Below are 25,165 nucleotides of genomic sequence, written 5' to 3' on the forward strand. Positions count from 1 at the left end.
TGCGAAGTGCGGGGGCCAGGAACCGGGGTTGGATGATCGCACGCCCTATTGTGGGGTATATAGAGGGGTAATGGAAGATTGAAATATAGCCAGGGTCGAGTCATGTGGAGGGAGAGTAGGACTGCAATAGCGATAAGTTCAACCACTCCCCAATTCGTCATAGGAGCCAATAACTAGGACTATCAAAACAGATGAGAGTATATGTAAGACTTCTTTGATATTCGGGCCTCTAATGTAAAGTAGATAAAAGGAAACCGGGTTACAGAAACAGAGACGGAAATTTCAAGGTTGATACTTGCAGTACAAGAACTGCAAGCAAAGACGACCAAGACAAAACATAAAAAAAGTTCAAGGAGGTAGTTTAAAAGAGAAAGCCGACCCGCTAAAATACACGAAGAAACATTTGGTGAGACAGGGAACCTGACAAGATTGGTTCGGTTTCCCTTTGCTGGACCGGCCACAGTGATCACCGAGGGGAATGGTTAGATGAGACCATGGGAAATGCAATGCAGAAAGGCAAAGTGAAAAAGCGACGAAAAAGGATCGAATATGTACATCGAATGGCGCATGATGAATGATGAATGGCGAACGGCGGCCGAGGGTTAATAGATTGACGTGCAGAAGCAAAGAATGTAAAAAGGTAGAAATTTGACTCCGGTTCGGAACAAATCAAGATTACCAGGTTTCCTAGAAATGAAGTTAGTTAAACGGTTCTTGAGAGACAAATCACCGCCAGAAAACTTACAGCAATGTACTGGCCAGCCTCCTTCTTCCGCTGCCAGAAGAAAGTAGCCTCTTCGGAGTTGAGATTGCCCTTAGCCATGGCAACTTCGACGAGAGCAGCCTCGACGCCTTCTCCCATACCCTTGCCACTACCGCAAACAAAGACACGACCATCAAGCGCATTGATGACGTACCAGACAAGGTCAGCTTGGTGACGAACTTCCTCCTGAACGTAGCGGCTCTCGCCACGACGGCTCTGAACGACAGTGCGAACCTTGTCCTCATGCACACCCCATTCACCACTGTAGAGCTCGTCGAGAAGAGAGTCACGGACACCCTGGAGAACCCAAACTTTGTTGGCGCAGTTGGCTGACTGCAGACGTCGCTGAACGAAACCGCGGAACGGCGCAATACCGACTCCAGCGCCGATGAGAAGCATGGGTCCGTCAGAGGCGAAGCGCGTGGCAAGCGGGTTGGCCATGAGACCGCGGAACATGGGGATGTGGATATCGAGCTTTTCGCCCCGAGCTTCAGCAGCAATGGCCTTGCGTGCAAGACTCTCCAGGTATCCAGATCCAACGCCGGTACGAGTACCGTTATGCCAGTCATCAGACTCGGCGACAGTGACTGCGACTTCCACGAGACGGCGGCATTCGGTGCCCTTGAATTGGCAGGAGATCATGGGATCCTGGGACAAGGAGTAAAATCGGGGCATCAAAGTGTTCAGGACGGAGAGAATGTGGTCGAGAGGGGGTTGAGAGGAGGGGAAGGCGTGAAGAAGCTGAGACAGGCTGATGTGGGAGCTGGTGCGTAGTTCGCAGAAGGCACCTTGACCTTGGGCCGATGAGAGATATTCAAGAATCTTTCTCTCGTTCTCCTCATAGGTGTACTCGGCGAGGGTGCGGAAGAGCGCCTTGGTCGGGGCGTAACTCTGGATATCAGAACACCAACTAAGGACCTCGCGGCGAGAGGTGATCAGCTCGCGGGGCTTATCGTCACCCCAGATGGTGGGCCAGCGGCCCTTGGTGGTCCGCATGAGGACCTTCTTGTCACGCATGGACTTGGGAACGCCAAGCAGATTGAGTATATCCTCCACCTCTTCATCCTTGTTCTTCGGGCAAACGCCGATAGCACCACCTACGACGAAATCGACCATGCCGCTCTCGGCGGGGTAGTCGGTGACATCGATATCGAAGTGATAAGTGCGCTTCTCGGCCCCACCCTTGGTGAGCTCACGGGTGTGGTGGAGAGGAGCGCGGTACACCTCATAGGGAGGATGGGGTTGTACGAAGCGTGGGGGGTGATCTTCGGGGCCCAACTGGATATCGGCGGCGTGAGCGGGGGCGGGGGAGAAAGAGACGGTTTTTTCCGGGAGCGGGGCAAGGTTAGAGAGGTTGCTATCCAAGGTGAGGAGATCGACATTGAGACCAAGGCTCTCAAAAGCGTCATTATCTGGTGCGGTGATGGAATTGAAGCCAGAAATTGGACCGTCCAGAGGTTGGAGGGGGCGACCCCGGCAGCAACCCCCACCACAGCACATAGACTCAATTTTCTGAGTACCACCTGTGCCAACATTCTCCAATACCCGACGCATGTCATCCGAGTTCTGGGAAATCAGGATGGTCGAAGCGCGACGAGCGCGACCGGTGGGTTTACCAGCATTATCCTCTGAGATTGATAGGGTCTGCAGGTCGGGAGGAGTGATAGGGGTGGCGGGGGAATCGTCGCTGCTGGATTCAGTCTCTTGGGAGGAAGCAGGCGAGCCATTGAAATTGAAATCGGTGATTGAGAGGGAACGAACGCCTCGAGGCTCTTCGGGAATCGGATTATCGGGGTGAGAGGTGGAGGAGACGGGGATTTCCTGAAAAGTGCCCTTGCGGGGGCGGGCCACCGTCGAGGAGGGCATAACGATGGCGGGTTCGATAGCGTGGACTATGGAAAGTGGGAGAGGTAAGAAGGGATGTCCACTTTAGAGGAGGGCGAGAGCGAGGGAAGATTGCAGTGTTGAGGTTGTAGTGTTGAGGTTGGGGGGAGAGAGAGGAAGGGGAGAGATTTCACACGTACCCATGACAGACGGAAGCGAAGAACCGAGGGCCGGTGGAGTCGCGGGTCTCGCCGCGATGGAGGAGAGATAGAGATAGAGGAGGGGAGAGTAGTAGAGTAGTAGTCGAGGATGTAGTAGAGTAGTAGAGTAGAGAGTAGAGTAGTAGAACGGATACTTTTAGAATAATAAAAGAACCGGGTTGTCAAAAGACTCGGTGGAAAAGGTGGAAAAGGTGGAAAGGAAAAAGAGGCGGAAGACCTCGCCAGATTTGGGCCGGGAATTATCTGATTTTGCCACAAAAGTTAAAACACAAGCAGGTCTACTGTAGCAGGGGGATGAAGGATGAAATCGGGACTTGATTACTGGATACAGCTGGGACACGGTTGGCCCCAGATCGACCGTGCATGTACACTAGTACTTTACTGTGATTCCCTCCGTATTTTTGTGTGCTGGTCAGCCTGGGGTGGTGGGCTCCAGGGCTGTTATACCTAGAGCGGTATCGGAATGAGCGTAGTAGTAGTATATACTATAGTCGCCAGTCACTACAATAGTATACTACTAGCTGCCATATTCACTATTCTGTATACTGGATAAAGTATAGACATCCTCACAATACCTCCTGGTAATAATACAATACGAGTACCCTACTCTGTCCCCTAACTCAACATGATCCCACTCGTCCCATCGCAAGCCGACTTCCGGAGTGGGCCGACCGATTCCGTTATCAATCAATCTGATAATCATTGGCTGCTCACCGTATCCCTCATCCCCATACTCCGTACTCCATACTCTACCCCCTTTTTTCTCACACTCTCTCTTTTATTGTCCAATGTACGGAGTACTCACCCCCACTCTCCTTCGCTCGCTGTGCCCACTTTCCGAACTGTCGGTTTCTAGCCCATCCCTGTCGCTTGGCTCTCGGTAGGCTTAGCTCCAGACATCCCATCCAGTGGGTCTTTCTAGAACACCTATGGAGGCTCAGAAAAAAACGGAAAACGAAAAAGGGGGTACTTTTGCAGATGCCTAGATCATCCCCTAACTGCTCGACTCGCGCGTGCAAGCGAGATGAACTGGGCGGGATGGAAAGAACCAGATGATGGATCAGGCTGTGCGACATCTACCTGTCCTGTCTCGGGAAGTGCTCGGCACAGAACGGGGCCATCTGATAACTTAATTTGCAGACGGTTGAGACTAGGGGTAGGAGTTGGGCATGCCTTCCCCGAAACGAAACACGAGTCATGGGCCATAAAACTAAGACCCGAGGCTGAAATCGGTTCGAATTCTTCATGTTTCAAACCACCCTGGTCCTAGCATCACGCCATGTAGCAGGGATTATTGAACCACGCCAGGTCGGAAGTATGGAAGATTGATTGAATTCCGTCGGAAGTGAAAATCCGAGCCTTAACCCCCGTCCACCCTCTATATACTTGACGTCACATCATATCATCAACCTGGCTGGATGTCTGGTGTCTGTACTCCATATTCGGGCAGCCAGGCGTCTTGAATAAAATTAGGTACATGTCGAAAAAAAATAAATCCAAAAAAAAAAAAAAAAAGTAAAAATAGTCATCATAGCCAGCCCCCTGGGGGAAGACTCCTGATCCTCGGATATGCGGAGTCATTTCCGGCGCGGTTCGTTTTCGCTTCTACCTCCATTGAGCCTCGCATTTTGGCATGGTAAGTGAGCATGTCATAATAGTGACAAGGAGCTTGTATAGGTCAGAAAGTGCCTTCTCTCTTTACCAAAGCCACGGGCGGAATGAAATGATGCCGCCCTCTAGCCCAATAATATAGAGACGCCGATCCGATGACGCCAACGTACATGACGACACCCCAATTCATAGTTTCACGAGTGACCGGCGTCGACAAGGGGAAGAAGGCAAAAACAAATACTGGCAAAAGAAAGGCTAGTGCTCCCACGTTGACCGCCAGACCAAATCGACCGAGTGTCCAGCGGTGAGGCGGAAGCGATTCACCCCGAAGGCGCTTGAGAAGCACGCAACCGATCGAGATAATGTATGCAGACAGAAGCGAAGTGATTGTCAGCGAAATAACCGCATTGAGAGCTACCTCGGAGCCGATGTTGATGAGCGAGAGCAAAATGGTCACCCCCAACGATACCATCACCGAGTTCAGAGGGATGTTCCATCCTGGTGTAACCTGCCAGTATAGTCAGCTGGGCCTGTTTGAAAGTACGATCGGAAGTCTTAGGCCGGTGTGCTCACGTATGCAAAGAAAGACGAAAATGGGAGTCCTTCGTCACGGGCAAAGGACCAGAGTTGTCGCGATGCGGTCGCGACTTCGGTAATCGTGCTTGCGGTGAGTGTTACCACCAGTACTGCAGTCATTGCATTTGTCGCGGCGAGACTGCCAGTCGTGTTATAGAAGATTTGAATAAAGGGAAATTCTGTTGGGCTTTCAAGGACCGCATCTACTTCGCCCAAGGTGAAGCAGAGTGTCACCAACATAATAAATCCCAAGACGCCGTTTACCGCGACAGAGGACATCATGGCCCTAGGTAGTGTTTCCGACGCATCTTTAATTTCTTCGGCTGCAACACGTAAGTATAAGTTGTTTTCACGAACTGGCGCATTCACTTACACATATGCACAGAACAGTCGTAGCCGAGCATCGAGGTGATGGTGGTAGAAAGACCAACGAAGGTCGCTGTCCCGGCATCGCGCCAACCACCTCCGTTGTGAAAAGTAGTAAACACAGCATGAGCATTATTGCGCGGCGCAAGCACCCATAGTGGGATAATAATCGCAAATAGGCCGATAACATGGATGATTAGAATCAACCCTTCAACGAACGGGAGGTTCTTGGCGAGGAAGGTGTTGAATAGAATCGAGAAAGTCGAGATTGCAATCACCAGCATTGTTCCATGCCATCGCTGAAAATCGTATTCCGGTTGATTCAGCACGATAAGACCTTGGATAATAGTCCCTGCGAGATAAGCGATCGAAACAATTGCACATTGCCATCCCATTGCAGAAAGCCATCCTGAATTTGATATTAGCAGGCCATGGATCGATCCCGTAACGGAGATAGGGCGGATATTCGCACATACCTGTGATATAACTAAGGAACTTTTGTCCCGTTCTTGGTGCAAATTCAGATACCCAGTGATACTGTCCACCGGCAGTGGGAGCCCTATTTTCCGTCAGTCAGCATGAGGAAGTTGGCTTGCTTGATCTCACAGGCAGTCACATACATCGAGGCCATCTCGGAAATGCTGGCATATACCAAGGTGAAGCCGATGGAGACACCAACAAAGCCCCATATGAGACCAGCAGTTCCGCCATCGGTCAAGCCGGCAGCTAATAATCTGTTCGCGTGATAAGTATGCGCATCTACCGCCAAGAACTTGCCCTAAGGCCAAGCATGTGGAAGGGTGACAAACGTCAAGATAACCTCCCATGTGCAGATCAACGTGCAGCCAAATCCAACAATGGAAATAAATTTGAAATTTCTCTTTTTCCACGCGTTAGCCACTTCATCAGATAAACAAATTCGCAGCCGATGCTTACTCGCAGAACCTGGACTCGTCCAAGCGCACTCATATCCTTCTGGTCAGCCAATGTCCCCATATATCGGGGCGCGACGAGGCCCTTCTGAGGAAAGTCCTCCAGATCAGTGAGCGTGTCCGTCATCTGCGAGTCGTTCCCTGACCTATAGGTATGCACCATCTTTCTGGCGTGGGAGCCAAATCCGGCCTAGACTGGACAAGTCGAAGATGATGATCGAATGACAATCACAAAAATCGCGCCAGCAGGCAAGAATGAGAATGATCTTTCTCAGCGCAGCGGCACAAGATATCGCACGTCGCACGACCGTCTAAGCTAGATAGTATTTGCAAATTAGAAATAAAAGAAGGAAAGATGAGGGCTCCTAGAGCCGGAAGAAAGAGACCGCGAAGTCAAAGTTACTAGCAAAGAGCCGTAACCCAAAATAGCAGTTCCCAGGAGAAGGGCCAACAAACTGAGATCATACCGGGCGCATTGGGGCAATCGACTGGCAGGATTCGAGCGTGGTATCGACGTGGGAGCAAGGCGTGGCTAGGAAGAATTCTCGCGCGCCAGCCATGTGGGCAAAAGCCCGGGGAGAGAGGGTGCTACTAGCAGATTTCCAGACGATTTGCATGACACATCGAATGTTTGATTGAGAGGACGAGAAGGGGGCATGTTGCACTGAGCATGGACCGCTTCGAGATTTCATTCTCGATGGGACTGTGGACGGAGGACGGTCGGTTCCCCCTTGAATTTCGGAGGGTGTTGAAGAATGGGCGATGAAGCTATCGGCGCCTTGCATGCCAAGGGGGAAGATTGCATTTGTCCCTTACGAGCAGGCAACTAAGTATTATCGATAAAAATCGACGTGTGAGATTTATTCTGGAGCCTCATTTATTGCCAGGTGTGCAGACAATTGCTTTTGAATTCCTGTCTGCTTCCAAGATTTGTGTGAGGTTTCAACTGGTAAACAAATTGTATCTGCGATAACTGGGATATACTTCGAAAGGAATCGATAGCTTTTGCCCTGCGCCCCGCTGGGAACGCCGCGCCGGCAAAGCAGATCCAACACCCGAGTTTGTGACCTATCACCCACGCTAATGGCAGATCCCTGCGTGAATCATGATCCCATCCCTTGATGCTTAGCCAAACGAAAATCAGCACACTGCAAACCGAGCCGGCCAAGGGAGGATGCGCCGGCTAAGTGCGCCACCCCTCGCATGTTTGTCCAAAGGGGGAACAGCCACATGGTCCTATCGGAAAGCTGCCCTGTGGACCCACGAGCACAGAGCTGGCATGCTGGTTGATTTCCAGTATTGGCGTCGGGCCGAGGGATTGGAAAGAGACTGTCATACCGTCGCAGGTGGTCTCAGACGTGAGGGGAGACTGCTATGCCTTGTTCCAAGAGAGTTATATCAGAAAGATTGCTAGCTGGAGATACACAATTTTAGCATATCGTGCATAGTATTGCTTCTTCTTCTGGCTTTTCTTTTCTTTTTTTTCCTTCTTGACTTCTTTTATTGTTATTTTAGTTCATTCTTGTCTAGAAAGGGATGTCTCGATGGTAATACTATGTAGTATGTCACGCTGGACTCTTCTCGGCGTGGGAAAGCATAATCAGAGTGAGCGTAGCTGGTGCTCTTTCCTCGATGGAGCTTCCTGCTTCATCTTGTCCCAGTGCTCCTCGAACCGACTGAGTCTTACCGGTCGATGTCAAATATTGATTGCGTGGTCTCTATGAATCCCTGGTAGATCGGCCCTCTCCATTCGCTATAGCGGCCTCTTCGTCTTTCGTCAAATATAATCCGAGTCATCACACTAAGTGATTGCTGCGCGGCACCTAGGTATATATATCGATTTTGAGTCGGCCTGCCCTCCCCTTCGAGTCCCGCTCTGCGCACATGGGCGTGTCTGCTCCACATTCACGGTCCTTTTCATAAGCTCCATTCACTCATCGTCTTTCCTCATGATACAAGGTGTCGTTCGCTCAAGTGAATTCCCAGATTCCCCGTGATGGGCCCCTATGTGCCACCAGGACAGTCGCCGCCCTTTGAGGTCATCGACGAATACCACCGTGCTGCATACATCATTATCACGACGGCGCTGGGACTGGTGATATCGTTGGTGTGCTTTCAGATTAGGCTCTATGTTCGACTATATCTAATTCCGCCTTTTGCACGAGATGACTTTGTGTTATTGGGGGCGACAGTGAGTTCTGAAGCAGTCGAAGGAGTGGTCCACTGTGCAATGGCTAAAATTATCCCGTACGCTAGGTACTGGCTATATTGCAGTCCATACTGGTTTTTTACGCCTGTTCTAGAGGATTTGGTACATCGATTACTTTGCTGGACGAAAGTCGGCTGAATCAAATTCAAGCAGTAAGCTCAGTCCCAGCGCAATCTTGATCGAGAAGGCTAACTTACTTCTAACTTAGCTAGTTGCGACAAGTGATGTTTTCGCATTGATCATCATTTACCTTTCTAAATGCTGTGTGATTGCTATCTACTTCCGACTCACTCCACAAAAACAACACAACAGAGCTTCTGCGGCTACGTTGGTTCTATGTACAGCTTGGCTGATTCCAGCGGTGTTTATTATTCTGGTCAACTGCGAGCTTAACAAGCCATGGAGATCACAAGGAGGGCAATGCCGGAATCTGGTTTGTTTCTGATTTGCCACAGACATTTGATCATACACTAATATAATTCTTAGTACCAACGTTGGCAGTTCATTGCTGCCGTGGACGCGATAACAGAGCTCATAATTTTCGTACTCGCCGTTGCCCTTCTAAAGGGGCTTTTTATGAATCTGAGGCGCAAGCTCACTATTGGATTTGCTTTCATCTTCCGCTTTCCGTAAGCCGTTCTCGTGAGAATCATTCTATTGATATACTGACTGATGTCATTCAACCTCTAGACTAATAGTATTCACAATTCTCCATATCACAAAATTACACGCAGCACTCGGTGAAACGGATGTTACCGTCGCAGCGATCGAACCGTCTCTCTGGCTTCAAGTCCAAGTCCATTACGCACTGGTCGCTTGCAGCGTCTTCTGCCTTCGTCCATTTATGGCAGCCGTCAGCACAAACTATGGGACCGCGGGGGACTCGACATTAGAAAGCAGCGCATCCAGATCTCGCGGTACAAAAGAAAGCTCGAAATCAGGATCTAACTCAGGGTCAGGATCGAATTCACACTCAGCATCGAGGTCAATGTCAATGTCGCGGATACAAAGGAAAAGAGCAGGGACGGCGGCAACTCCACCTTGGTCTAAGTCCTATGCGATCCCACACTCCTCGTCGAAGGAAAACCTTTGTCAAGCCGGGAATATACAGCCCATCATTCAGGATCCAGAGATGCCCCGGAGAAAGCAGAAACAGGCTTCTCCCCAAGAACGAGAATCTGCAGTCCGCACACCTCAACGACGATCAATGTTCCCTCTGGGTGAGCCGAGTATGCCGCCGCTTCCGAAACCGCAGAGAGGAAAAGAAGGGACCAGGAGGCAAGCGCCTGACCAGTCCCTTTTAGACACCGATGCAATTGAACTCATGCCTCAACTTCATCGGCAACATGGTCGCCAGCAGAGTGAGGTCACAGTCGAGAGTGACGATTCCGATAGAATGGTCATTCGGAAAGAGGTCGGCTACTCAATTCAGTATGAGTATGATGATGCGCGTCGGAGAGGACAAGGGCCTTCTAAGAAGAGTTCCACTGATGCAGTGGCTTACGTTTAAGCCACCTGGGCACCAGATAGATAAATTTTTACACGGCAGTATATACATCGGGGAGAATTCCATTTATCAATAACTCTAACCTCACTTCCATAATAATTCACATAGAATCCCCATACTACTGAACCAAAATTTCTTGTTATCCAATCATGTATCGTCCGCTGATGACATTTTTGGGACAATACAGACTAAATATAAACCTTGGAATCTTGGAAGCACATTTCAAGTTGGAGCGAAGCAACGATGATAGTCACGATCTATTGGTGATTTGGTAACATCTAGTAGTAACTTCTATCAAACGATTACATTGCCAGTTCTATAAAGCCCTGGAAGACTTTTTTCGTCAGATACTTTATGGAATACTAGTAATGGCGTGGTAGTAATAATATAGGAACGACTAGTACATTCTAGCACTATATAGACCAGGCCCCATTACTACTTGAAAAGTGCTAGTCTCAGGCATTAGACGGCTTAGCAGAGCGCAACGAGATCGGAATCACAGTATCATCGTCAGTGACATTCCAGACCAGAGAGTAAATCCCTTCACCCGCGGAAGACGATCGGATGTAAAAGCTAGAAGAGATGTCACCGGAGTCATTTTCCACCATCACCCACTGTCCGTAAAAAATGAATCCAGTAGTGGTCTCATTTGTCATTTTCTTGGAAGTAAAGCCCATTTCGTGGGAGGAAGAAGAAGAGCTAGGGACATAGAGCATCTCATCTGACCAACTGTAATTGGCGTTTGTAGTCGTCACGTTCGGGTTAGCAATCCAGGAACTGGAGGAGGATGCCGAAGCGCGGGTAACTATATTTTTTCAAGTATTAGATGTTCAAGTTAATTCCATTGTTCATAATTGCGAATATCTAGGTTCATGTTCTTACAAGAAACAGGGGCTGCATCCGCGGCAGTCGAGTTGGTAGGATCACCAATCATGGCCTTGCCTGTGAACTTATTAGCCCACACTCAATGTCTGACTACCTGAGCGTTTAAAAGATATCGAACCTTCGGCGTAAAAAAGTGAAAGCCCGCCGATAGAGTCGCCGTAGGCATACAATCCAAACTCTTCATTCACATCCGGAGCATCACGGGTGGCCAATGCAGAGGCCGAGCCTATAAGGCCGAGAGCCGCAAGAGTGATCGAAGAAATGAACATTGAGAATTTGAGAAAAGTGATGGAGAAAAAAATTTGAAGGAATGAATATTCAAGCTATAAATATCGGTGGTCTAAATATCTTAGCTGTAGATTCGACCAAGTTCATTAGTACTAGGAGCGCGGTATTTAAAGCGTTGGACCGTGTCAGGCTACCCGTTAGGCAATAGTATAATAGTCTAATAAACTCAATTCGGAGACATCGGGCTATCGCGAATACAATTGACCTATTGCACCTTGAATGTTTACGTTGATAGTGCGGGAGAATTTGATACCCGGGCCGCGCGTTAGCTGACGTCTGTCTCGGTATTGCTGCGGGTACCTGAAGCCACCCGGCTCGTCCCAGTAAGCTTATGGGGAAAGGTAAAGCTTAGTGTTATTTTGCCCCATGATAATAATTCTGAGTATTACGGGCTTGGACGCAGTGGTATCAAGATGCTTGTTTCCAATGCGCTTTAAGTTCCCGACCTTGCAAATATAGAAGACAATTATCTCAAGAGACAAAATCTCATCATTGATTTATGGAATTGATAGGTACCAGAATAAAGGTTTGAAATTGTTTCAAGCAAACACCTTTCGAAACATCAGGTTCTTTCACTGATTCTGATGCCGCGCAATTGTACTTCTAAGACCCGTCCAGGTAGGATCCAGACTGCTGCCGGTCCACCATTATGCAGATTTGACCGGATCGGGTTTGCAGAATGCCAACTTTTAGGCCAAAAGTTCAAAAGTCCGGACAAAATAAAAATAACTAGCCAATTGACTTGTCTCCGAAGCCTCTCCGAGTGTCAACGTCAAAATGATTACGCCTCCAAACTTTCTTCGGTGGTCCCTTGGCATGTCATGCATAATGGAAGCCAATAAAAAACGAGATATACGAAACCAAACCTCTCTATCGCATTCAGCCCCACGAGTTGAACGATCATAGGTAATATTATATGGGACACGCGACATAAAAAAGTCCTGCTGTACTGGCCAATGCAACCTATCCATCTTCTATAAAGCTCTGTAGATTATTCAAATGCTCTAGTTGTTCTTTGAAACCAGTCATTCGCTTTCTTCTGCACAATTTCTATACCGAGCCACTACTTATTTTCTTTTACTTTCTTTTTATAAAGTGGCCAAAACTTCTTCGTGCGCCATGAGATACTTCTCATTCTTTGTTGCGCTCGTGGGAGTCGGCTCGGCTACATCTATGCATGGCCGTAAAAATAATCCTTATTGGGCACGACATGTCTCTCACAGGCGCGATACTTGCTCAGGAAACTCCGCTAGCGATAGACAGACTTGGTGCAACTATGATTTGAGCACAAATTACTACGATGTTGTGCCAGATACTGGGGTGACTCGGGAGTACTATTTCGATATTCAAGAGGTCACAGTCGCTCCTGACGGGTACTCCCGAACAGCCATGGCAGTCAACGGCTCAATCCCCGGCCCGACAATTCAAGCTGACTGGGGTGACAATGTTGTTGTGCATGTGACAAATAGCCTTACCTCTGCAAAGAACGGATCCAGTATCCACTTCCACGGTATTCGTCAGAACTACACCAACCCAAATGACGGTGTTGTTTCCATTACCCAATGCCCTACGGCACCAGGCAAAACAACGACCTACAAATGGAGAGCTACTCAGTATGGATCAACCTGGTATCACTCGCATATTGGGTTGCAAGCCTGGGAGGGTGTCTTCGGGGGCATTATAATCAATGGCCCGGCATCCGGGAACTATGATGAGGACAAAGGAGTGTTATTTTTGAATGACTGGACCCATCAAACCGTTGATGAGATGTACGATTCGGCTCAGTCAAATGGACCTCCAACCCTGGACAATGGATTGATTAACGGCACCAACGTATACGGAGACGATAATTCAACAAGCCAAACGGGATATCGTTTTAACACCTCATTTACGGCCGATACATCGTATCGCTTCCGCTTGGTGAATGCCGCTGTTGATACACACTTCAAATTCTCAATTGACAACCATACTCTCACTGTCATTGCCATGGATCTTGTTCCCATCGAGCCTTTCAACACGACAGTTCTGAGCATAGCAATGGGTATGCAAACACTAATCTTCTGTTTTCCTGGAATAGCGCTAACGGATTCGCGTATAGGTCAACGATACGATATTGTTGTCAACGCAGATCAATCCACCGGGAATGAGAGCTTCTGGATGCGCGCAATCCCCCAGTCAGCATGCTCGGATAATGACAGCACGAACAACATCAAAGGAATAGTGTACTACGGCAGCAGTCCCTCGACACCTACCACATCCGCATACTCCTATACAGATAGTTGCGATGATATGGACTCGTCTTATTTGGTTCCCTCCCTATCACAGAGTGCATCGTTGCCGTATTACAATGCTAGTGAGCCTGTCACGCTGGGAACCAATTCTGAGAATTTCTTCCGTTGGAAAATGAATGCGACCTCAATGCAAGTCTACTGGGATAACCCCACTCTGCTCCAGATCTGGAACAATAATACCTCGTTCACCAACACTAGTGGCGTGGTACACCTTCCTCGAGCCGATGAGTGGTCTTATGTGGTGATTGAGACGACCCTTGCTGTTCCTCATCCTATCCACCTCCACGGCCATGACTTTTTCATTCTTGCTCAGGGAATTGGAACATACAGTTCGTCGGACATAACCACTCTAACCAACCCACCACGTCGTGACACCGCAATACTGCCTAGTTCGGGTTACCTTGTCGTGGCATTCAAGACTGACAATCCCGGGGCATGGCTTATGCACTGTCATATTGGCTGGCACACGGAAGAAGGCTTCGCGATCCAGTTCCTGGAACGCTGGGAAGAAGCCCGTAAGCTAATTAACTATAGTACTCTCAACTCTACTTGTGAGAACTGGACTACATATACGACGGAAGCCACGCTTGAGCAGGATGATGATGGAATCTGAAGTTTGGTGTCAGAAGATAGAATAGAGACATGAAGATAGAAATTATGTCGCTCGCTCATTTCAAAAATGCTGTGCCGATATCGTTTGCCGACAAGAAAAGACAAAATATTCCAATTGGCCGCACTTAGAAGCCTCCGCTTGGACGCTTGAAAGGATGGGCCTCAGTACTCCTAAAGTAATTGGTCAGCACCTAAACATGTCACACGTATTTTGATAGTGTTGCTTACAAGACATAGTCATCCAGACTAATATGACTTGGCTCTGAAAATATGAGGTAGAGGTATTTGAGCGTCTCGGCGAGCCAAAAGCTTTCCATCTTGTCACTCAACTGTGGCTCGCTGTCACGAACGTCTTCGATGGACGAATGTCCAAATTTGGTGCGTGTTGCCTTGTCGATGTTCTTGAACATGCGCCATGCGGCATCTTGGAGCGATTTGTCGCCAGTAATTCTGTACATGATAAAGATTGATTCCAGGGCTTCGGGTCTGTAGAAAGGATTGTCAGTTTGAAAGTTTTCTCTCTTTCTAAGAATGATGTCTCACCGGAGCTTGTACGCCGAGTCCCGGAGGACAGTCACGCCTGCTGGGAGGCGCTCATGTTTGATCAACTTCTGCACTTGATGTCGTTCGCTATCCGTCTTCAGCTGGTCTCCCCACACACCTTCATACCACTTGGCATCATCGAACGGGCAGTTGTCCTTGTCGTCGCACGCAGCAACCTCCATTGCTTCAGGCATGATTCCCGTGGGCATGACGTCATAGGACCAGATACAACCGTCGGTAAGCTCTCGTGCGATGGACATGTCCTCGGTGCGATTGAAGATCTTGGCTGCGATACCGACAGTACCGCCTAGGAAGCACTTCAGGTGCTCCTGGAGAAACCGTTCTTGATGAACACTGCCACCTCGATTGACTACCAAGTTTGAGGTGAAGAGGATTTGTTTGTCTTGGTCCTTGAGCATGGGTCGGAATAGCATATGCTTCTTGATCGCTTCGATCGCATCGGTGTACATGTTGCGGTATTGATCTGTCTGCGCACCGAGAAGGATATGCTCTTTTGGCAAGTATTCGTAGGCCGAGTCGGCGCATCCACCGAGAGTGAATTCGGCGTTGTCGAACCAAAGATGATCGGCGTCAACAATTGTCGGCCACAGTCCAGGGAGTCGAGTCTCTTGTTGGTTCTTTTCTAGTACGTCTGTGATCCGCTGAACAGCATCGTAGTACTTTGGGTCGCCGGTCAATTGGGTGAGTCGGGTAAATTCAACCGTCAATGAGGCTAGTTCTGCGAGATTGGTGACTTCACCAGGTTGGATTTCCAGATTTTGGGCCGATTCAGACCACTCCCAGCGCATTTGGGGCATCCGGTTATGCGTATCGAATGCGTTGTAAATCATTTCGCCAAGCTCGACGGCTTTCTGGAGTAGGATGGGATGTTTACCATCAGTAAGGTCGTGAGCTGCAATCATTCCCCCCATATAGCGAATAACAATTTCGAAGACGTTGACGTAGGAGCTCGGAGTAGTCGTGAAATCGATTCGTTTCAACGCATCCAAAGCGATTTCAAATTCGTCATCGAGGCCCATGATGACCAGGGCATCTAAGGAATCGACGAGAGTGGCCCCCCAGCCACTAAATGAATCATCATATCTGCCACTTGACGGCGAGACCTCATCCCGCATCCACGCATGGTCCTTGTATCCACTCCACGCGTGCAAGAATGTTTGTTTTATAGTTTCCCGCTTCTTGAGCCTCGCCTTGCGCTCTCGTCGCGATTCGACAGGAAAGTCGTGTTGAATGCGGGGAATCGATACTGGCGATGTCGGTAGAGGGATGTAGGAGGTAACAGGAAACCTCTCTATTGAGTTATTTATATGAATATTGTTGAGCCGATGCCATTGCTTTTCTATGGCAGTCGGCTGGGCTTTGTGGGAGAAGAGTTGGTGGAGAGGCAGCCAAACAAGAAAAAAGTAGGCGACTAAAAGAAATAATATCGTGGTTGTGAGAGAGCGACCTTTGCGGTTGGATATCATAATGAAGGTGGGATAATGCTGCAAAACTGTGAAAAATAACTCGATGAGATTTTATAAGGAATGACAATCATGGGATGATTATAGCGATGGTGGGAAGGAGTGTACAAGCCATCAACAGCTTCAAAAAAAAAAAAAAAAAGAGAGCAACGGAGTCAAGAGGTAGACAGTCTATCACATCGCACAGGTGGAGAAGAAGACATCTGAACACGCGAGAACGCTAGAAATTCCCCAGAGCAAAAGCTAGCTAGGGATGACAGAAGTGCAACCATGTGGGAAAATCACGTCAAGAATTGTCTTTGAGGGGATCGGAGGGCGCAAGGTTTGTGATGCTCCGTTGATCGACAGGGTTGTCTCTGATAGTCGTTTGACACGCGTCCCCGGGTCCAAAGATACAACAGCAGAGCGATGATTGGAGAGATTTGGCATGTAAAGGGGCCGCAATGTGGCTCCCTACCCGTGCAAGCAAATGATATGCGATCTCCTACGTAAGGAGGAGCTCTCAGGGTCCAAACATGTATTCTTGGGATGTGGCGTTTTTATGTGCAAAGTCTAGGCCTGTCTAGCCATAGCTGTACTGTACGGAGTACATAGCTGCCATATTAAAAAGTATCCGCAACATTGGCCCGTGAGCTGCTGTCAGTACAGACCTCGGGCCCCTGTATCTGTCTTGATCGGGTTAAAAGTGGCCCAGCCGATGGCTACGGGGTTTTCAGGCCAGTGTGGCGGAGCTGGTCAATCTCTGTGGGTCGGTTCTCGTTTTTGTGATGACACGATTGGATTGAATTGCAGGTTAACTTTGCTCTATGTACTTGAGGATTTACAATTAATCCGATGGTATGGGGAAATTGAAACTATCGTTATGGACAATCTCTTCACTCTGCTAACTACATAAAACCTAACATCAATGTCATTATAGAGTACTCTGGCTAACAAGGAGAACCTTGGAAGTTGAGAAATGTTGGTTGCCTAGTGAATCCTGCCCGACTCCACTTTGTGAGCTCATAAGCCGTCACGGTGTTTAATGTCAGATCGCTGATGATCTTGACGCATCTGAAGTTAAGAGTCTTGCCAGTGTATTCATTTAGACGAAAGTAATCACAATTTACGAAATCAATTGACATTTCTGAATCCGGGATTTCTAGTAAAGGGGTCATAAATCATCACTTCTATCTGGCGGTCTATATTCTGCGGTCCGCCTCAAGAATGAACAAGTCTTTCGACACGGGTCAACTGGCTACCACGAAGCTAAGCAAGCTACCAGCAGCCAGGCCTCCGACCAGCATCGTGCCCATAAATCCTCCCGCCGCATGCCGTTCATCTGCAGATACCCAAAAGCTAGCACCCATCATGCAACTCGATGCCAGGTATCCGTTGGTTATGCCAAAGAAAAATTGCACAATGAAAAGATAGAAAATGTCACTTTTCACCGACGCTCCTTGGCCATTGATGTTGCATAGCAGATAAAGCGGGATGAACCCAAGTCGCAAGAACGACAGAACGAGGGCTAGCCACGGGCGGTGGCTGAGAGACAGCTGCGGAATGGCCACAGCAATTCGCCCGGCAAGATCACCGATGTTCCAGAATAGAAACGCGAGGGGAATGAAGACTGGGGCATCGTACAACCGCGATTTGCTCGGGTCATTGACCGAAAGAATTCGGGAAGTGTATACAGGGAAGATCATCATAGTGACAGTGAAAACCAAGAACACGGCACAGGCCAAATGCCGGAGTTTAAGAAACAGGGTCCAAAGACTGACGGATTTGTCTTCGGTGCCCTCAACCAGAGCCGTATCCTCATCGTCGTCATTGTTGGTTTTCGGGTTGGGACTCGGTCGGTTCCTGAGGAGGTACAAGAAAACCAACAATGTAAGTACGGAGACACCAGTCGCAGTGAGGAAGTAGATGAATGCGGATTTCGGCGAAGATCCCTGCGGCCCACCAGAGGCATTCTTTGGCACTGCCAAAACAGAGAGAATTTGTATAATGCACGGCAAGACACCGGAGATACCCTGTCCACTCATGATAGCTTGCATATATTCCTCCCGACCAAAGCCAGCGACATAGGCGAAAACGCCGTTTTGGTTGAGTCCGGTGGCGAAGCTAGTCCCAAAAACCATGACCATAACGAAAGCAAAGTATACCTTAACAGAAACATCTGTCAAAAGGACCGTGGAGAAAGCCAACAAGGTGAAGATGGCGCTGTTGATCAGCAGCGAGAGTGTAATTCGCCACGGGTAGGAAACATTTTTCTGGATTCGGGCAAAGGTGTATGCGGAGGCGAGGTTGGTGACGGTCGAAACGGACAATATGGAGGACTGGTAATGTGTTGCAGCCCATTCATTCGATTCAAAGCGACTGTGGAAGTACGGTGCGGCGGCGAGGAACATGTTCCTTCACGATGTTAGTTAAAGCGACAACATGAACGAAGCTCATGCTCTTGTCCGTAACTAGGAGAGGAGAGCACATAGAGTAGCACTTACCAGGCCCATAGCATCGCAACTCCTAGTATGAAGAAGACAGCATACTCCAGCCTCGAAAAGCGAGCCCATGGCCGTTGTCGTTCCTCTACCGATCCGGCGTCATCTTCCGGTGAATCCTCCAGTGGCTCGTATGCTGGAGTTTTAGCGATAACTCTGCGCAAATAATCCATAGTGTCGATATACCACAATCCTCCTCCAGGTTTGGGGCTTGGAGGGATCGCTTATGTTGAAAGTCACAGTCCACGCGGGTTGCGCAGGTGAGCTGCTATCGGAGACGTCCGCGTAGTCCGCGGATGATTCAGCGGGGGCGGCACCTGACCAGGCCAAATGCGGAGACTGATGTACATATGATGGATTGGCGATCTACACACCGATGTATTACATATGGGAGAGTCACTTATAGTCAAATTTATTTCAATGTTTATACACAGTATAGTGTCCGTTTAATATCTATCGCCAAAGAAAACCCCATATAAAGGCTGAGGCGCATAAGAGAGAAAGAGGAGGGGGGAGGGAAGAGAGTATCCAAAAAAGAGTAGCCCAGTCGGGCGCTGTTAAACATGTAATTGTGAGCGAGTCTAGTCCCTCTTCTTCTTCTCGGACTCTGACTCCTCTACTTCGTCTTCTTCGAGTTCCGGCTCAGGCTCCGTTTCCTTTTGGAGCTTGTAGAGTTCGTCGGGTTCAACGGACCGAGTAGGCGGGTTTTGGGCCTCCCCGCCGCTCAACTGCCATTCCATAAGCTTGGTGAAAGCTCCATCGGGGCGAGAGCTGAGCTCTTCATAGCTGCCTTGCTCTGCGACAGTGCCGTCGTTGCCAAGGACAATAATGGTATCAGAGCGTTTGATCGTTGAGAGACGGTGAGCGATGCTGATAGTGGTATTGTTACCCCGGAGAAGAGCGGCAAGCGCGCTGTTAACGAGTGTCTCGGACTCAGCATCCAGGGCGGAGGTAGCCTCATCCAGAATCAAAATGTCAGGCTCCTTGATCAGGGCACGCGCAATGGCAATTCGCTGTTTCTGTCCACCCGAGAGCTGGGCCCCGCGGGCTCCAACGTGAGTGTCGAGGCCATCAGGCTGCAAGTGGTATTAGTATGAGGGAATGCATGTGGCGCATTGATGGAAAACTTACGAAATCACTGATGAACTGGCAGTTGGCCTGGCGGGCAGCAGCAATGATCTCCGACCGTGTGGCGTGAGGGCGACCATAGGAAATGTTGTCTGCGATGGTTCCTGAAAAGAGCACAGGTTCTTGGGCAACCACGCCAATCTTGCGACGAAGAGACTTGGCATTCATTCCACTGACATCTTTGCCATTGATCAAGACACGACCCGCGGTAGGGCTATAGAACCGAAGCAGGATAGACGCAATGGTGGATTTACCACCTCCAGAGGGACCAACAATGGCCACATTGGTACCTTGAGGGATCTCAAAATGGAGGTCTTTGAAGATAGCCACGGCAGGGCGAGTAGGGTAGCTAAAGGAAACATTCTCGAACCGGATCGGCCCGCGAGCAGACTCCACCTTGAGTCCCTTTGTCGGGTGGATCGTCGGTTGTCGGTCTTGCAGTTCGAACAGTCGGCTTGCAGCACCGACACCTTTCATCAGCTCGGAGTAAAAGCTTGACAGACCAAACATGCTCGAGCCAGCGTAGGCAGTGTACATCAAGAAAGAGGTTAGCTCTCCAATGCTGATAGCTCCTGATTGGACCATGCCAGCTCCCACGTAGAGAAGACTCAAAATCGTCATATTGCCCATCAAGCCAGTCTAAAAGTTGTTAGTTAATCGTTGAAAGATAGGCGCCGCTGGGGTTGCTTACTGTACTGAAAAAGGTCGCACTGATCAGAGACTCCCGTTTTCCGAGATCGAAAATCTTGCGAACTTGGGTGTTGTAGCGGTTAACTTCCTGGACTTCAGCTGCAAAGGATTGACTAGTTTTCACATTTCCCAAACGCTCCTCGGCAATTTTTGTCAAACTACCAAGGTTCTTCTGGATCTTGCGACTGAGATTTCTGATTGCCCGTCCATAAAAGAGAGCGCCAAGTCCGATCGGTGGCAAGAGTATAGCCAGGATACTTGAAAGCTTCAAGCTGGTATATGCCATCAAACCGAAGCCTGCGAAACCGCTGACACCAGCCCGCAATCCATCTGATAGGTTCTGAGTGATACTTTTACCAACAATAATCGTATCCGAGCTCAGGCGAGAGATCAGATCACCGACTCGGTTGGCATCAAAGAATTCGGCATCTTGAATGAAAGTCTGGCGGAAAAGCTTCGAGCGGAGTCTCGCAACAATACGCTCACCCACGATTCGAAGAATGATTATACGGCCGTAGTTGGCGGCGGCACCAATGAGAAGAACTCCACCCAGAGCAGTATAGAACATGGGCATGCTCAAACCAAACAATTGACCACCGCCCTCTTCGACGCTCTTGGTAGCTCCATCCATGATCTTTCCAATGGAGAATGGGATCGACATAGTAATAGACGATGACACCAACAAGAAGAAGAATGCGAAACCAAGCGCTTTGGCTTCGGGTCGTGCAATCTTGAATAGTCGCCAAATCTCCGCAAATCCAGACTTCTTGCCCGAGGACCCATCCTTCGCCAATTTGGCTCGTAAATTTACTTGCGCTGCTTGCGCGGCTCTCTCGGAGAGCTCGAATCCTTCCTCTTCCTTCTTCTCTGCTTCCGGGGTGGCAGCGCCATTGGATTGAGTCGAAGTGGAGTCTGAAGACGGTGATGGAGGTTTCGCTTGGAGGAGTCGGGAGGTAGAGGATAGAGATCGTGTTTGGTAAATAATCCGAGAAGTGGAAGTGGTATGTGTGAAGCCATTCCGACGCTGCGAAAACGGAACCTCGGCTGGCCGGGGAAACCCCCGGGAGCGTCATGAAAGACCCCAGAGGCGGTTGAGAAGAGTCGGTTGGCAGCATTGAAGTCGCCAGGCCGGGATACCGTAGTGTTCGATTGCGTGAAGAGCTGGCGCAGAGCAGGGCTCTGTCTCACCGTCGGCCGAGAGCAGACACCCGGCGCCCAGGCCGACAACCGGAGGACGCGCATCGTCGGAGTGTGTCGATAAAAAGGAGGGAAATAGGAATAATGATATCACCGAGAATCACGGAAGGCCATTATCTCAGAGGAAAGCTCTCGCAGTGGCATTCCAACTTGTGAAGAACCTCGTCCCCGTAGCATGTGGAGGTCGGAAAGTCGGACAGCCGGGGGAGGTTCACCCCAAGTGCTCGCTTAGTCATTTTCCAGCCCGTCGTTGCCCGTGGAAGCTCCTCGAGCTGTTGAGCCACTTGCGCCTTGTTTTTTTCTTCTTCTCTAGTCTGATATTCATTCTGAGGATTCTTCCTAACGTGGATTAATTCTATTATCTGTCACCACTGCTATCTATACGCTTCCCAGAGATTCGCGCAAACCTCCGTTTGTCATTACATTCCTCTGAGGCTCTGACCATCCCACCATACCCCGCCGCCCACCTCGTGTTACTCACAAGATGGTCCTCGACTACAGCAAGTGGGATCAGCTGGAGCTTTCCGATGATTCGGATGTCGAGGTTCACCCCAATGTCGACAAGCGCTCATTCATCCGCGCCAAGCAGGCCCAGATCCATCAACAACGTGAACAGCGCCGCCACGATATCAAGACCCTGAAGTACGAGCGCATTATCAATGACGGTCTACTTTTGCGCATCGACAAGCTCCTCGAAACTCTTAAGAAGCACGAAGACACCTCTGCCTCCCCCGATCAGTTCCTCTTCGAGACCATCATGGAGTTTGCCAGCAAGCCCGCGGAGGATCAAGCCCCACCTCCACGGAGGGGGTTCATACACACGAGAAGGAACAGCCAAAATACTCACAGATGATGGGTGCTCTTGTGGATCAGGTCAAGCAGGAGTTTGAGGACTCCAAACCCGACAGTCTAGTCAAGGCATATATCCAAGGTGTGACGGGACACAAGACTAAGGTGCAGGATCTGCAGAAGGAACTGTTGACAAAGCTTGCCGAGCTTGAGAAGGAGGAGGGAAGCAAGATTACCAGCGATACACTGCACGAAGGCTTCAATACTTCCCATATCACAAAGGCTGCAGAGAAGGAGAAAGAGAAGGCCGCCGCTTCGGGAAAGCAAACAGAGGTTGAGTTGCTCAATCCCGCCTCGTCGAGCCAGGCTTCCAGCGGTGCAGCCGACTATGATGACGAAGACGACCCCGCGAATGTTGAGATCAGTGAGCTGGCCAAGAAGTTTGCTGCTCTCAAGCCCAATGACTACAACTCCTACCTGTCATTTATCTCTGCCAATCCTCAAATTGTCGCCGAGAAGGAGACGGATGGTCTTCTTGTTGAAGCTTTCAACAGCCAAATTAAGGGTGATGAGGCCTATGCCCGTCAATGTGTTCATCAAGGACTGCTCCTGCAGTATTGCCGATCCCTCGGCCCTGATGGTATCAAGCTCTTCTTTACTCGGTACGTCTATCAACCACATGTGCTCTAGTGAAGTCTTACTAATAACATTACAGCATCACCACACAGGCCCACCGTGCCTCCACTCTCTTCAACAACGATGTCAATGATACCTATAACCGTATCAAGACCCGTGCAGTAGAACTCAGCAAGGATAGCTCCGCATCCAACGATCCAGCTGGTGTGGAACAGATCCAACTGCACGCTGTTGATCCCAACACTAAGATCACTATCAACCTCCCCGCTGCCAACAGTCAAGACCCCACAGAAGTCGAAGCGCGTAAGATCTTCGATGCTTTCCCTGCAGACCTACAGAAGGCGTTGGCCAGTGAGTCACTAGACGAAGTGAACAAGGTCCTCGGCAACATGTCAGTCGATGATGCAGAGGTTGTCGTTGAGCAGCTGGGAAATGGCGGCATGCTCAGTCTTGAGGAGGGCATCATTGACAGCACCACGGAAGAAGGCCAGGAGAAGCTGAAGGAGCTTGAAGCTGAGGGCAAAGAAGATGTCGGGGAGCCGGGCGGCGATGTTACGGAGTTGGATTGAACATAAAAGTGCTACCTCTAACCTTTGAAACGCGATAACTGAATACATGCAAACATCCTTCATAAGCATCTGAGAGTCTTTTAAATAATCCAGTCTAGTGTAATAGTGTAATGAGGACAGGGTCCGTGGATACTCATTATCACGAACCTATAGTAAGGCCGCACTACTCCACTCAAGCTCTAAAACATACTACCAGTGATTAATTATATTATACTACTGTCAAAAATGGTTATTCATTATAGGGGGTAATTTCTAACTTGTAACAGCCTGAGACTAGCATGCTATGGTGGATCAGCACCCAGGTGGTCGGCGCCAACAATCATGTTAGTGTTTCGGAGCAACTAACATGAAACTTCCGAGACCATCTCTCACTGTCGGAGAAATACTCGATGTGAACATCGGAGAAATATATCATAATTTCCAGCATAGTGCGACACGGAGTAATCATGAATTGCTGGAGCAAAAGGATTTTCCCATTTAAAGTCCCTTTACAAGGCTTTCTATCCCACTCCCGACTGCAAAACAAAATACAGCCTCGTGAACAGCAACAATGAACACTCTCGGAAATATTGCAGCCCTCGCCCTCATCGGCTTTGTCAGTGCCCAAGACACTGTCGGATTTGGACCTGCCTTCTCTCTCGGCCCTACACAGTCATGGATCCGCGAAGCCAACACCACACTGGTCCTTCCCGAAACCCCAAGCCCCCAGAAAGACCGTCTCGCCCTGTGGCCTGGCATGGGGACAAGTGGTGGTGACTTGATCCAGGCTCTCGCTGTTTCTTTCTCCGACCCTAATGCGTAAGCCAATCAAGGAGAAGTTTCATGCGAGCACTGGCTAACTTTCCATAGTAATTGTGGAGCGACATCCGGGCAATGGTGCACCTGGGCTAGTACTCTTCAAGGAGAGCAGCTCGGTGGGAAGCAGGTCCCTGCTTCTGCCGGTGATGAGCTCACAATGCACTGTAAGAATTTTCTCGTTCACTATCCAAATTTTCCGGGGCTAACAGGAAGATAGACAAGTACAACGATGACACCGGCAAATATGACCAAACGGTCTACATCAACGGGGAGAGCGTTTCTACTCTTTCGACTAGTAAGTATTCTCTTTTGTCTAGATGAGCTCTATGCTCAAGCTAATTCTCGTTTTAGGCTCTGGACAAGCTCAGGGTTGGGGCACTGCTGTCGAGTGCCAGGATGATGCATGCCAAAGCACCACTGCAGCACATGGTGAGTTGCCAGCTCTGTAAGAATTCATACCTGGATCCAGTGCGCTAATAGACATGCTTCTTGCAGAATACCTTGACACCACTATCATCTTGAATGCTGCTGACTCTACCTTTGCTGGTACCTTGGGTCTCAATGAAGCCACCTCGTCCGGTCTGAAAACAACTGATAACAAGGTCTACACTGTGTCGAGCATCAAGATCCAATCTCACACTTATAACCTGTGATTGTGATTATTCGTCCAATTTGAGCATTTCTGTAACAATTATCACTTGAATATACTAGTATTTTATTATCGCAATGTATACGTTGACAACTATGGAAGTGTCATGTCTATTGA

The 25,165-nt window shown here is 49.2% G+C and overlaps 10 protein-coding genes across 10 annotated transcripts; 4 read left to right on the forward strand and 6 right to left on the reverse strand.

The window, feature by feature from the left end:
- Window positions 1–675: 675 nt before the first annotated feature.
- N7509_010698 (FAD binding domain protein) lies at window positions 676–2,791 on the reverse strand (the record flags this gene model as incomplete). The annotated part of the gene is made up of 3 exons (XM_056635335.1): window positions 676–687; window positions 746–2,655; window positions 2,788–2,791. 3 exons carry the CDS (start codon window positions 2,789–2,791, stop codon window positions 676–678), a joined length of 1,926 nt encoding a protein of 641 aa, XP_056485955.1.
- Window positions 2,792–4,486: 1,695 nt separating this feature from the next.
- Window positions 4,487–6,456, reverse strand: N7509_010699 (putative GABA permease; the record flags this gene model as incomplete). Its single annotated transcript, XM_056635336.1, has 6 exons — window positions 4,487–4,927; window positions 4,993–5,318; window positions 5,369–5,770; window positions 5,838–5,920; window positions 5,982–6,139; window positions 6,298–6,456. 6 exons carry the CDS (start codon window positions 6,454–6,456, stop codon window positions 4,487–4,489), a joined length of 1,569 nt encoding a protein of 522 aa, XP_056485956.1.
- Window positions 6,457–8,289: 1,833 nt separating this feature from the next.
- N7509_010700 (uncharacterized protein) lies at window positions 8,290–10,012 on the forward strand (the record flags this gene model as incomplete). The annotated part of the gene is made up of 5 exons (XM_056635337.1): window positions 8,290–8,484; window positions 8,550–8,654; window positions 8,711–8,935; window positions 8,989–9,131; window positions 9,193–10,012. 5 exons carry the CDS (start codon window positions 8,290–8,292, stop codon window positions 10,010–10,012), a joined length of 1,488 nt encoding a protein of 495 aa, XP_056485957.1.
- Window positions 10,013–10,464: 452 nt separating this feature from the next.
- Window positions 10,465–11,163, reverse strand: N7509_010701 (uncharacterized protein; the record flags this gene model as incomplete). The annotated part of the gene is made up of 2 exons (XM_056635338.1): window positions 10,465–10,814; window positions 11,013–11,163. The coding sequence occupies 2 exons, from the start codon at window positions 11,161–11,163 to the stop codon at window positions 10,465–10,467; spliced, it is 501 nt and encodes a 166-aa protein (XP_056485958.1).
- Window positions 11,164–12,301: 1,138 nt separating this feature from the next.
- Window positions 12,302–14,086, forward strand: N7509_010702 (Multicopper oxidase type 3; the record flags this gene model as incomplete). Its single annotated transcript, XM_056635339.1, has 2 exons — window positions 12,302–13,223; window positions 13,281–14,086. The coding sequence occupies 2 exons, from the start codon at window positions 12,302–12,304 to the stop codon at window positions 14,084–14,086; spliced, it is 1,728 nt and encodes a 575-aa protein (XP_056485959.1).
- Window positions 14,087–14,210: 124 nt separating this feature from the next.
- N7509_010703 (glycoside hydrolase family 47 protein) lies at window positions 14,211–16,115 on the reverse strand (the record flags this gene model as incomplete). Its single annotated transcript, XM_056635340.1, has 3 exons — window positions 14,211–14,256; window positions 14,314–14,571; window positions 14,629–16,115. 3 exons carry the CDS (start codon window positions 16,113–16,115, stop codon window positions 14,211–14,213), a joined length of 1,791 nt encoding a protein of 596 aa, XP_056485960.1.
- A 1,226-nt stretch (window positions 16,116–17,341) lies between these two features.
- Window positions 17,342–18,765, reverse strand: N7509_010704 (nucleoside transmembrane transporter FUN26; the record flags this gene model as incomplete). Its single annotated transcript, XM_056635341.1, has 2 exons — window positions 17,342–18,506; window positions 18,596–18,765. The coding sequence occupies 2 exons, from the start codon at window positions 18,763–18,765 to the stop codon at window positions 17,342–17,344; spliced, it is 1,335 nt and encodes a 444-aa protein (XP_056485961.1).
- A 408-nt stretch (window positions 18,766–19,173) lies between these two features.
- Window positions 19,174–21,652, reverse strand: mdr2 (ATP-binding cassette permease mdr2; the record flags this gene model as incomplete). Its single annotated transcript, XM_056635342.1, has 4 exons — window positions 19,174–19,668; window positions 19,724–20,359; window positions 20,412–21,434; window positions 21,491–21,652. The coding sequence occupies 4 exons, from the start codon at window positions 21,650–21,652 to the stop codon at window positions 19,174–19,176; spliced, it is 2,316 nt and encodes a 771-aa protein (XP_056485962.1).
- Window positions 21,653–22,091: 439 nt separating this feature from the next.
- N7509_010706 (Hsp90 co-chaperone CDC37) lies at window positions 22,092–23,601 on the forward strand (the record flags this gene model as incomplete). Its single annotated transcript, XM_056635343.1, has 3 exons — window positions 22,092–22,397; window positions 22,457–23,058; window positions 23,112–23,601. The coding sequence occupies 3 exons, from the start codon at window positions 22,092–22,094 to the stop codon at window positions 23,599–23,601; spliced, it is 1,398 nt and encodes a 465-aa protein (XP_056485963.1).
- A 550-nt stretch (window positions 23,602–24,151) lies between these two features.
- On the forward strand, window positions 24,152–25,052 carry N7509_010707 (uncharacterized protein; the record flags this gene model as incomplete). The annotated part of the gene is made up of 5 exons (XM_056635344.1): window positions 24,152–24,399; window positions 24,451–24,563; window positions 24,617–24,694; window positions 24,751–24,828; window positions 24,895–25,052. The coding sequence occupies 5 exons, from the start codon at window positions 24,152–24,154 to the stop codon at window positions 25,050–25,052; spliced, it is 675 nt and encodes a 224-aa protein (XP_056485964.1).
- Window positions 25,053–25,165: the final 113 nt, after the last annotated feature.

This window comes from Penicillium cosmopolitanum (assembly GCF_028827165.1).
Source record: "Penicillium cosmopolitanum strain IBT 29677 chromosome Unknown utg000009l:1.0-9042332.0:1.0-9050551.0, whole genome shotgun sequence".
Lineage (NCBI taxonomy): Eukaryota > Fungi > Ascomycota > Eurotiomycetes > Eurotiales > Aspergillaceae > Penicillium > Penicillium cosmopolitanum.